At 41.0% G+C, this 11,725-nt stretch overlaps 1 protein-coding gene across 2 annotated transcripts; it reads left to right on the forward strand.

Annotated features, from left to right (window-relative positions):
• The first annotated feature begins 733 nt into the window (after window positions 1–733).
• On the forward strand, window positions 734–10,555 carry cnot2 (CCR4-NOT transcription complex, subunit 2). Of its 2 annotated transcripts, none has more exons than XM_080762323.1 (15): window positions 734–797; window positions 1,816–1,944; window positions 2,034–2,106; window positions 2,253–2,400; window positions 2,607–2,789; window positions 3,840–3,919; window positions 4,200–4,325; window positions 5,019–5,143; window positions 5,260–5,377; window positions 5,672–5,828; window positions 6,869–6,930; window positions 7,751–7,800; window positions 8,193–8,293; window positions 8,541–8,685; window positions 9,996–10,555. In XM_080762323.1, the coding sequence occupies exons 2-15, from the start codon at window positions 1,828–1,830 to the stop codon at window positions 10,080–10,082; spliced, it is 1,572 nt and encodes a 523-aa protein (XP_080618449.1). In that variant the 5' UTR covers window positions 734–797; window positions 1,816–1,827; the 3' UTR covers window positions 10,083–10,555. The 2 variants fall into 2 exon arrangements, with proteins under 2 accessions (XP_080618449.1, XP_080618450.1); XM_080762324.1 differs by lacking the exon at window positions 734–797 and adding an exon at window positions 953–1,253.
• The last annotated feature ends 1,170 nt before the right edge of the window (window positions 10,556–11,725 follow it).

Genomic DNA, 11,725 nt, shown 5'->3' on the forward strand with positions numbered 1-11,725 from the left:
AATCAGCGTAACATGTCAAACACACACACACACACACACACACACACACACACACACACACACAGACACACACACACACACACGCACGCGCACACACACACACACACACACACACACACACGACAAGGGGTCTTAAAAAATCACATCCATCTTATGCCCTGAGCTGACTGACCTTTTGGGCCAGATAAACCTATTTGAGGATCCTGTTCTGATTATGGGTGTTTTTTATTATTCATTTTTCATGATTACTATTTCACAGTTGTATCATAAGTATTTATTTAATTATTAGTATATTGTTATTACCACACTGTTGATGCCTATTGGATTTAATACAGGATTTATTTGTGTCTGACTATAATAATTATACCAAAACGTTATGGCTTGCATCATTATCAAAGCGGCATATGAGCAGCAGTTGTTTACAGTAGTTTGATTTGTGGACATGATTTGCTTAATAACGCATTTTTTATTGGGTGCTATATAATAATTCAATTCACCACTATGTGTATGTGGTTTTGCTGTAATTAAGTAAAAATCCCAAGTGTTCATTTAACTCCGACGGTGTTCCATTTGTACACCGTCCGTCACCCTCGGACTTGCACATGTCACATGCATAAATGAACACTCTGGATCTCACAGTGTATATATGACGTGTTGTTTACATTTTGTGTACGGAAACGGTCACTGCAGGTTGTAAGGTCAGAGGGTAAAGGCTATTCTACTCCTTTTCCATTGAGGGGAACGTACACTCAGCCATCTTGGATCTAAACAGACGAGAGAAGGTGTAAATTGATGCGGTGAGAGGGTTTATTCTCCTGCGTTTCACGCGACTATAAACTCAAATAACAACATAAAACATTCTGGATCTCTTGGAGGGGAGGGAGGGGGGCTTTCCTTTTGAAGGCGCAGGAGGAGCGGGTGATGATGGCTCGGCGCTCCACCATGCAGCGCGAGCCCAAAACAGGGTCGCGCTGCTCGGTAGAGCAGAAGCCCGGAGCCCTAAGCAGCGCGAGCCCGAGTCCAGTTCCTCCTCCTGCGTCTCTGGGCGCCACCGTGCCAGTGCATAGCAAGCAAGCAACCCCGAACGCGAGACTCGAACCCGGGTTCGCCGCGTCGACGACGCACGGGGCGTGCAGTTCACACGGAGGCCCCCGAACTTTTATCAGACCCACCAGCGCTAGTTGTGTTAGCACGCAGCCCCGGCTCCAGTCCAAAGCTCTCTGCGTGTGGGGCTCTTATAGTAGCATAGCACGGTACTTAACGGAGCCGAAGCCATTGGCCTCTTGTTTATTTTTTAAATGTGATTTTTAATGTGACAGCACCACCAAGTGTTCCGGTACCGGGGGAGAGTGAGCCCTGAGCTCGACTGAGCATACTCTTAAGGCAGCAGCCAGCTAACATTTGGGCTAGTTGACGCTGCTGCTGTTGGGCTAAAGACAGGAGCCCCCATCCGTTAGCCTGACTGGAGGCTAATGTTAGCTTGGTAGCAGAGAGAGTACATTGATATTGCTGTTTGTGTCCTCAGGGCTATTTGGACCAGCTTGTTTACATGATGTGCTTGTTTCCATTCGCGTTAGTTGCACGAAGTCGAAGAGTTAATTCGTTTGAAAAGCTGCTGAAGTTACATTTAGCACACATGGCTGGTGGGATAGTCTGTGTTTGCAGAAGAGTTTATGCACTAGCAGCACTACTACACTGTAAAATACTGGGTGTTCATTTAACCTACACATCCATATGGTTCCATCAACAAGTCAGAGTTGCATTACAGTGTCTGAGTTTAATTTGACTGTTCTGTTCTCTTGATGTCTTTTCCAGGTGACGAAAGGCATGTTCGGTTCTAGAAAGAAGTTTGTAGAGTTTGTCGAGGTAGTCGATAATGACTTTCCTGATGAAAGCATGTACTACAGCCAGCCGTCGATGTTCACACATCGGTCGGACAAAGACGTGAGTTTTAGTCTTTTTGCATCAATATTCATTACAGGAGGGGTTTTTCCCTGTGGTCCCACACTTTCTCTCTCTATGTTGACTTACAGATGTTGTCATCTCCATCACCATCATCAGGTCAACTGTCACAGCTTGGTGCAAGCTTGTACGGTGGCCCACAAAGTAAACTTTAAAACCTATTCGCATTGTGACAAATATGTATTGAGCATACATACGTACAATGTTTTCCAGATATGGTTGGTCACATTATTTCTCTTCTCTCACCTTCCTTTCTCCCTCATCCCTCTCCTCCTGTCCTCCTCTCTCAGGTGCACTTCCCTTCTCGATAAGGAGCATGGGCAACAGTACGCCTCAGTTAAATCGCAATTTGACACAAGGCACCCAATTACAGAGTCATATCACTCCCACAACAGGTGTGCCCACCATGTCCCTCCATACGCCTCCATCACCAAGCAGGTGTGTGTTAGGGTTTTGCATTTCATGTATGTTTGGCATGTATACTGTACAAGTGCTGTATACATACACGCATACATACATGCACTTTTTTATTTATTTTTTTACCTGGTAGAGTAGCACCATTGTATGACAGTTAATAGTTGTTAGACATGCTATATGGAAAAAACCCCAAATTCAATCTACTGAATAAGACCATGCTTCAATAGGGGGGCATTGCCCATGAACACGAGGAACTTGCTAAACCACTCGCAGGTTGGCCAAAGCATTGGAATGGGTGGCAGGACCAACAGCATGGGGAGTTCTGGGCTGGGAAGCCCCAATCGCAGCTCGCCCAGCATCATCTGTATGCCCAAGCAACAACCAGCACGCCAACCCTTTACCATAAACAGGTAGACTCGTCCTCTTCCATTTTATGTGTGAACATGAATATGCATACTCTTGTGATGCCAGTTCTGAACTATGTCAATCTGAAATATGCCATTCTGAAGAAAAAAAACAAAGCCTTTATTTATTTCTGCTTTTATTGGATAGTATTAGTGAAGAGAGACAGGAAACGTTGAGAGAGACACAGAATGACACGCAGGAAAAGGCTGTCAGGCTTGGGACTCGAACCCGCAATGGCGAAGGGATTTCATAACAATTGATCTAATTTGAGATATTTGTTATGATTATTCCATGCCCAGTTAGAAAATGCACCCCCAGGCCTGGGCCATGGCTCAATGGTCCAGGCACCTTGGCTGGTAATCCAGTCTGGAAGTGTGCCGTGGGTTCGACTCCCGATCCCGACGGCCTTTACTGCATGTCTTCCCCCCATCTCTCTCCCCATTTCCTGTCAGCCTACTGTCTGTCACTCTATATATATATAAATATATAAAATAACGGCGAAAGCCACAAAAAAAACATTTAGAAGGAAATGCACCCCCAGATCTGTCAAAGCTCTAAAGATTAGAAAGTCATAGGCTTTGGCATTACCTATAATAATTTCATAGTATACTGTGAAGAAAAAAGTACTGCCGAAGACAAAAAAAAACACAAAACTCCACCTTATAGGTGCAAGGCTCGGTGATACATGAGAGAATGAAGAAAATGCCAGCACCCAATACATGTCCTTTTCACATGATTTAATTGACCTCTGACGAGCAGACAACGTATGCGTTTCGGGGGAGTGATAAAAGGACCAACCATAGGGCTGTCTGATAACCAATAATCGCAAGCCAAAGTGCCACTGCACACTGAACTGTGACAGTGAGTAGCCTTCACAAACATGGTTACCACGGTTGCTGTGTTGATCAAAAAAACATATCCTCATCTTTGTGACTATATAATGGAATAAACAAATGATTACCTTGGAATTGGTTCATTGTAGACCTAAGTATACGTCTACAATGAACCCCCCCCCCAGTAACAGTTTTGTTGTTACATTTCCCCACCATCTGCAGCATGTCAGGGTTTGGAATGAACCGCAATCAGGCTTTTGGGATGAACAACTCTATATCGAGCAACATCTTCAACGGCACAGGTTTATACATTAATTTATACATGTGGAAATTCAATATCACTGTTGATTTGTATAGTTACATAGTACTTTGATTTACAGTTACTAATCAATAACATGTCTTTGTACACAATTACTCCTTATGTCGTATGATAGACTTATATGTGATTGCTCTGTTCTGCACGGCAATGTCTTTTAGTGTATGTACACTTTTATGGAGCTCCAGAAATTATCACTGTTTTATTGGCAGCAACAATGTTAAAACTCCAGAATGTTTTAATTACAAGCTTTTCAATCCCTACAGATGGAAGTGAAAATGTAACGGGACTGGATTTGTCAGACTTCCCTGCATTAGCAGACCGGAGTCGGAGGGAAGGGAGTGGAAATCCAACACCACTGCTCAACCCACTAGCTGGAAGGGCTCCATATGGTAAGTTGTTAGGGTAGTTAAAATCAAGAAGTATTTAGCAGGGTAGGCTCCTTTTTTATTTATTTTTAAAAGTAGTGTGTCCACAAATACATTGTTAATCAACCTCATTCCAGTTGAAATGCACATCCATTGTTTGTCCAAAACTACAGAAGCCAAGAATGACCAGTCCTCTTAGTTACCAAAGAGCAAAACATACTATATACTCCACTAACGGCTTGTGCATAATCTTTGGAACACATGGGAGGAAAATACCCATATTTCACCATAATGTTGTTGCGTAAATCATCTCTACAGCCACTGGTTTCAGACATGCACAGCACTTACTGTTAGGCAGCATACCACCCCTAAACGACCTGACACGCCAAGCTGATTTTGGGTTGTCACTGTTAGGCCACCATTGACCTTCTGTGGCCCACAATCGGCTGTAGGTTTTGCTCTATCCTGTATAATTTATGGAAGTCAGCCTCTTAAGTCCTACACTCTGAGTATGTCCAAATAACTTTATGCAGACAGAACGATTTTGTAGAGTGTTGGGAGACGTACTTGAATGGTAAACAATGTTTTATGGTTTATTTGAATGTATGTATTATTTTTTAGATAATTACTTTAGTGCATGGGTATATGTGTGTGACTGTGGTAGTGAGTGTATTGTGTAATATAGTCACAAATATCATCTTAACTTTTTTCTATTAGTTGGCATGGTGACAAAACCTTCAAATGAACCGACACAGGATTTCTCCATCCACAACGAGGACTTCCCTGCACTGCCTGGCCCCAACTACAAGGACCCTTCGTTGAACAACGATGACAGTAAAACCGTAAGTGGGCATTAATGCCTCTATTGACAACGTCTTGTGAAGGGGTGGAGTAATATACAGTATGGTGGGCGGGAGTAATGTAAATATGCCGGTTTGACTTTTCTGTTCCCGTTCAGAACTTAAATTCCATTGTCAAGAGTACATCCAATGCAGATGGGCCCAAGTTCCCTGGAGACAAGACTATTTCAGCACAGAACAACAACCAGAAGAGAGGGATCCAAGTGTTGCCTGATGGTGAGATCTCGTCGACCCAGGTCTATGCTTCCTTGTGGGTGGAGGAGGAGGGTATACGAATACACACACAATGCATTAGTTCCAGTAATGTTACTAAAATGGTATGCTCTATATATGATGAATAGACCCTGAATGATACAGAATACTTCCAAAATAGGTTTGTGCATGCCATGTAGACAACCACTCTTTCTTTCTCATGCTGTGTACAGAACTACAGACCTATAGCCAGATTTCAAATGCATTCTCATATTGTGACTTTGTGCTGAAGTCTAAAATGTATCTTTATGCCTGTAGGTCGGGTGACGAACATTCCTTTGGGAATGGTGACGGACCAGTTTGGGATGATTGGATTGCTGACATTCATTCGGGCGGCAGAAACGGATCCTGGAATGGTCCATTTGGCACTGGGAAGTGACCTTACAACACTGGGACTCAACCTCAACTCACCTGAGTAAGTTAACTGGCCTAACACAATTTCAGGGAAGGCCATAATCATGTCATCAGTCATGTCAGTGGTACATTGAGCATATTTAGTGCCTCAGATATGAAGTGTGCGAGCCATAAGCTTCGCCATCCCTTGTGAAGAGTGATGTGCATGAATATAGATGACAAGCTCTAGTCACCCCTTGGGGTTTATTTAAACTTTTTAACTGTAGCAAGTGTAATAAACCTTGTCTTCACAGTTTAATAGACGAGAGCCGTTAACAATTTAAAGCTGCAATCTGGACTTTGGACTTCTGGAGATGAATACAATGTTATTTTAATCTATCTGTATGGTGGAGAGTATATTATTAATGCAATATGACTAGCACATCTGCTGTGGTGGTTGGATGTGGTCTAGCTACGCTTCATTGAAACATTTAGATCAGGTAGTAGGATACCTAATGGTTGACAAGTAGTATTGCATAAGTGCAGTATCTTCCCTGGCCAAGCAAGGGAAGAGTGGTAGAAGTTTTGTCTGGGAGACACGGTTTCACATCGCATGTAGGATATGAAACTTGATATGGAGCTTTAAACTTTATCATACAGCACATCAGAATATATCCGCCACCGCCACCTTACTACATTATATTCTAGGCCTACATGAAACGTAGTCTAAAAAAATAAATAAAATTGGAACCTTTGTGTTGCTAGTGCTACCCTTCGACATTCCCCTTCTCTGTCGTTTCACATATGAAGTGCATGAGGTGTAGCAGTGTTAAAAGTTTGTTCTTCATTGTGAGGCATAGTCTGTGCGCTTTGCAGCTGCCATTTCTCAACAAAGGGGGAAAATGCCGGGTCAGTTTACCATTAACCTTGGATAAACAAGAGTTGAACAATTTCTTTCCAATCCAATTTAAAACCAGGTTGACCTGTATCACTCCACTTAACTTTCTATGTGGCCCTATCTGACCTGTCAGAGTTCTAATCTGTTTTCTAGATATCTAATTTAGATTTTCTTTTCCTTCCATGATTCAAATGTATGAAAAAAATATGACTCTTTCCTAACAGAAATTTGTACCCCAAGTTTGCTTCCCCTTGGGCATCAGCACCTTGTCGACCTCAAGATATTGGTAAGACATCAACTGGAACTATGTGGACGACACTAAGTGTATTTTATCCCACTTTTATCCTGGATTTGGCAGTCCTAATTTACACTTTGCCGTGTCAGGCACTGGCATGGATAGGATGGAAAGATCATCTTGTAATATGAGTGCTTTTAAGAAGAGATGTTCATGCTACCTGACTTGGTTGTAGAGTACTGTTCAAGGCCCTCCATTTTCACTAATTATTGTTGTGAAACCCCATAATACAAATAAAAAAAGGTGCAGAAATGATTTGTTGTTAAAATAAGTGCAAAATAACTGTGTTGTGATGGTAATCGTTGCTATATAGTGTGTGTTCAGTAACCGGGGTCTCCCTGTCTCTTTAGCTCTTAACTAAACAGAAAATGCTTTTTAGGTTAGGATATTAATTTGATTCAATCAGGAGAGATATAAGTATAAACAAGTGAAATTGGAAGTGATGAGATGGAACTGGAACGGTACAAAATTCTAATCTGATGAATCAATTAAATTGGCAACTCGTATGAAAATGTTCCCCTTGTTTAAAGAGCTGTAGAGACAAGATGTTGAACACTATCTATACAGCAATGATTGCTATCTGAACATAGAGCTTTAACCTTTTTACAAAAAATTAAAACTTGCACCACCTTTAACTTGGTGACACGTAGAAATTGTATAATAATGCTCTGTTGCCTCAGACTGCAAGCATCGGTGTGACATCAGCAATGTGGGCCAGCATAATGAAAGCCACAGACTCCCAAAAGGTTTTCACTGTCTAATTTCAGGAATCACAACTTAATTGTCTGCTGGTCTTCCTCTTGTCTTTCAGACTTCCATGTTCCCTCAGAGTATTTAACCAACATTCACATAAGGGACAAGGTATGTTGAACACTTAACAGTGTCACAATTAGTAGGTTTAGGTTTATTTATTTAGCACATGGTATAAAAAATAGACAATACATATCAATGAACAAATACAATGCACATATATCAATGAACAAAAATACAATGCATTGATTAAGCATATTAGAAGTTCATTAAGTACAATACAAAAGACTACAAGTTGACAAAGGGAGCAGCTGTAAAAACACAGACTGCACAAAAAGGGGAAATGAACAATACAACAACAAAAACACAAAAGAAAATATAACACATCAAACTAAATCATGTAATCTACAGAGAGGAAGAAATAAGATATTTCTATGTTTCTAATAATATCCGTGTAATATCTGTGTATCATATAATTGTCTCCAATCCTCTTTTATCTTAAGTTGGCTGCAATCAAACTAGCTCGATATGGTGAAGACCTGCTATTCTACCTGTACTACATGAATGGCGGAGACCTTCTACAGCTTCTGTCTGCAGTAGAACTGTAAGTTTGTGTGAGAAAGGTCTTACGTTTTCTTTAATAACCCATTTAGGCCTGACGTCGAAACCCCTCCACCCCTCGTAAATTCTGCTATTCAAAAATAGCAGACCTACAAGCTCGTAGCGCGCTATGAGCTTGTAGAACATAATGCTTAGTTAAAAGACCAAAAGGTTCAAATGGGAAGTGTTGTTGGGTCCCTTTTCCTTTTGCTTCCTCTCTGACTTTTTCATCTGCCTCTTTTGTTTTGTAGCTTTAACCGGGACTGGCGGTACCACAAGGAGGAGCGGGTTTGGATCACAAGGGCACCCGGTATGGAGCCAACACTAAAGACCAATGCATACGAGAGGGGAACGTACTACTTCTTCGATTGTCTTAACTGGAGGAAAGTGGCCAAGGTAATTTGCTCTTGTGTTTGTCAACCTTTTCCTCCTGCATTGTAAGCTATCAAAATTAATAATAGGGATTTTAATTTCAGAAATGTGTAATGATAACGCTAAGTAGGCTTTTTTGACAACGCAACGGACTATATGAGCTGTCCATGATGGCAAATGGCATTATCGCTTATCAATTGTGTTACATTACTAAATGCATCTATTTTATCCCTGTGCGTTTGAGTTGCCTTCTCCTGTGCAGTGCTGCGGTGCCGCTGCCATCCGTCTGCTACTGAGTATGGGCTTGTGTTGATTGCTAGAGCAGCTCTAGGCTCACTCAAGTTTTAGGTTACAGCCTGATTTATACTTAGTTGCACACTGGTGTCGCTCACTGAATATAGCCCTCCGAAAGTAGCCAATCTACAAGCTGAACGCAGTACGATCTGATGCGTTTGACCTTGTAGATCGGCTATTTTTCAGTGTCCAACACAGCGTGCAATAAAGTATAAATGAGGCATTACATGTATCTTATGCTCTGACTAAGAGGTACATCCGTTGTTTTTCGAGTCGTTTTAATGATCGTACACTACAGTCTTAGAGTATACTCTAAGACTACAGCAGACATTTCAGTGTTTTGTTAAAATAAAGCAGCACGCCCACACACAGGCTACCCGATCTCATCCAATTATTACTGAAAAGTTTGAGTAAGATGACTGACCTTGCAGACATTAATAATCCATCTGCACCCAGCAGACCTTTCAAGAATGCCGTTGGCAGCAGCAGGTAGTTTTGCCCCATAATTTATATCAATAATAGAAAAGTAGTTTTTGCCTAACGTTACCTATTTCACCATAATGTTGATCGACCATAATGTATGTATGCCCAGCATTGCCCACAATAGAGGTGCTAGGTTTTGTTTGGTTAAAGCAACTCAATTGTGACACTCAGTGGCTGTTTTTGGTACTTTCTTTTACAATTTACATTTTGGTAAATGGTGCATAGTGCTTTTATCCAAAGCTCATTCATACGCAGATGGTGGAGGAAACCATGCAAGGCACCAACCTGCAATTAGGGGTTCAGACTTTTGCTCAAGGACACTTCGACACTAACTTTGGGGGAGCTCGGAATTGAACTGGGAACCTCGCTTCGTGGTTGCCATTCGGCCACTCTACCCCTGATCCACTGCCGCCCCATTTTGGAGAATATTGTAAAACTTTTTTTGAACTAGCTTAATGCGAAGTCCCACCTCACTTGCTGAACCAGTAGGAAATTGTTTTATTTTTGTACAGGTTTGGGCTCTAGCTAATTGAAGTTCTTCTCTGTTCCATGGACAGGAATTTCACCTGGAATACGACAAGCTGGAAGAGAGGCCTCATGTGCCGACAACATTCAACTACAACCCAGCCCAGCAGGCCTTCTAAGGCCCAGGCCTGTCCCAAGAACTACAGCTGTCCCAGGAAAATGGCCCTAGCCCCAGGGAGGGTGGTCTAAACATCTTGGGTTTTATTCCTTCAGGATTTGTTTAATTGACTGCAGGGTGGGGGCTTTGCCGCCATACAAGAGAACGAAATGCCCTGCCTTTTCTAAATTGCGTGCTGCCCAAAAACACAAACACTTGTTCTGTTTTTATTCCTTGTTTTCCTCATTTTTGTTATCGTTTCAAGCAGGGTCTGTGTTTTGTTTACGTCTCTTGAAATCTGAAGCCTGTTATGTCCAAGGCAGAAGGACTTGACAATGTTAAACACTTGAAGGGTTACGCCTGTTTTCCAAAAGGTGTTAGGAACAGAAAAATTCTATGCTGGCAACGTACCATCCTCAGAGGCAAGTGAAAGGGCATACGAAATGCGATGTTTATTGTTGCACTATATTTAGTAATAAAAGAACACAAAATGTGTTTGTGTTTTTTCATGTGAACACTCCCAATTACTTTGGAACTACAGCCTATCCACATGCATCCTATTTCATTTTCTTTTTTTAGTTCCACAATCTTATGAATCTATACATCTTTCTACACTCTGATTTCTGTGACTAAATGTGGGTGTAAATCAGAGACTTTTTAGTTGCCACAATGTGTGGACAAGGCCTCACGAGAGGTTCTTTAGCACATTTCATTGCTCCGGAGCAAGCAAAACACTTTACAGTCTTTGTTACAATTTTGTAATAAATGTGTAATTTTTTTAGTTTCTTGGCATCACATGAATGAATATATGTATGTACGAATGTGTATATATGATTGCTATATATATATATATATATATATGTGTATTTATATGTATGTATATATATATATATATATAACATATATTTTGGAGGAAATTTTGCCCTGCCTTGTACCTCGTTTTAATGGGGTGAGCATGGATGCAATATGGATATAATGGGACATTTCTGGATCTGAAGGACAGGGATGTGGGCACTTAAACAACATAATTTGCAAATAAAAGCCAAGCAAGGAAAAGCCTAATTCTCATCCAAGGACGACATCCTTCAGACAAGCAAGTCCAAAGTGAAAGGATGGACATATTGCAATCTAAGCTGTTTAAACAGCTGTGTTTCATAGGAAAAGTGAAGAAAAAAAAAATCCAGACCAATCTTGTATTTTCTGAAGTTAAAAGCTTCTTTTCTTTGTATTAAAGCAGAAAAGGCTTCCTGAATCTGTCTCATATCTTAATGTTAAGTGCATGCATATCATGCATAATTATTGAACATATTTCAATTTAATATGGTGTAAGTACATGGCTCAATTACTGTAGCCTAATGTAATTGAGGAATTGTATTTACTGGAGTATTACAAATTGCCAATACTTTTACTTATACTCCACTACATCTGAGGCAAACGTGGCGTGGCCACTCCTATGCAGAGCTGTGTGTGTACTGCAACATCTAAAGTGGCCAGTAGAGTGCGCACACACAGGCCAGGGAGGATGATTTTTTACTACCATTGTGTGTGTGTGTGTATATGTTTATAGATTTGGATTATTACAAAACATACAGTACATTAAACTATAGATACTTTGGCTATTTGAAAATAGATCTATACAGCTTGCTTCTATATATATTTTAAAAA

The sequence above is a fragment of the Protomyctophum bolini genome (assembly GCF_963924005.1).
Source record: "Protomyctophum bolini genome assembly, chromosome: 4".
Classification (NCBI taxonomy): domain Eukaryota; kingdom Metazoa; phylum Chordata; class Actinopteri; order Myctophiformes; family Myctophidae; genus Protomyctophum; species Protomyctophum bolini.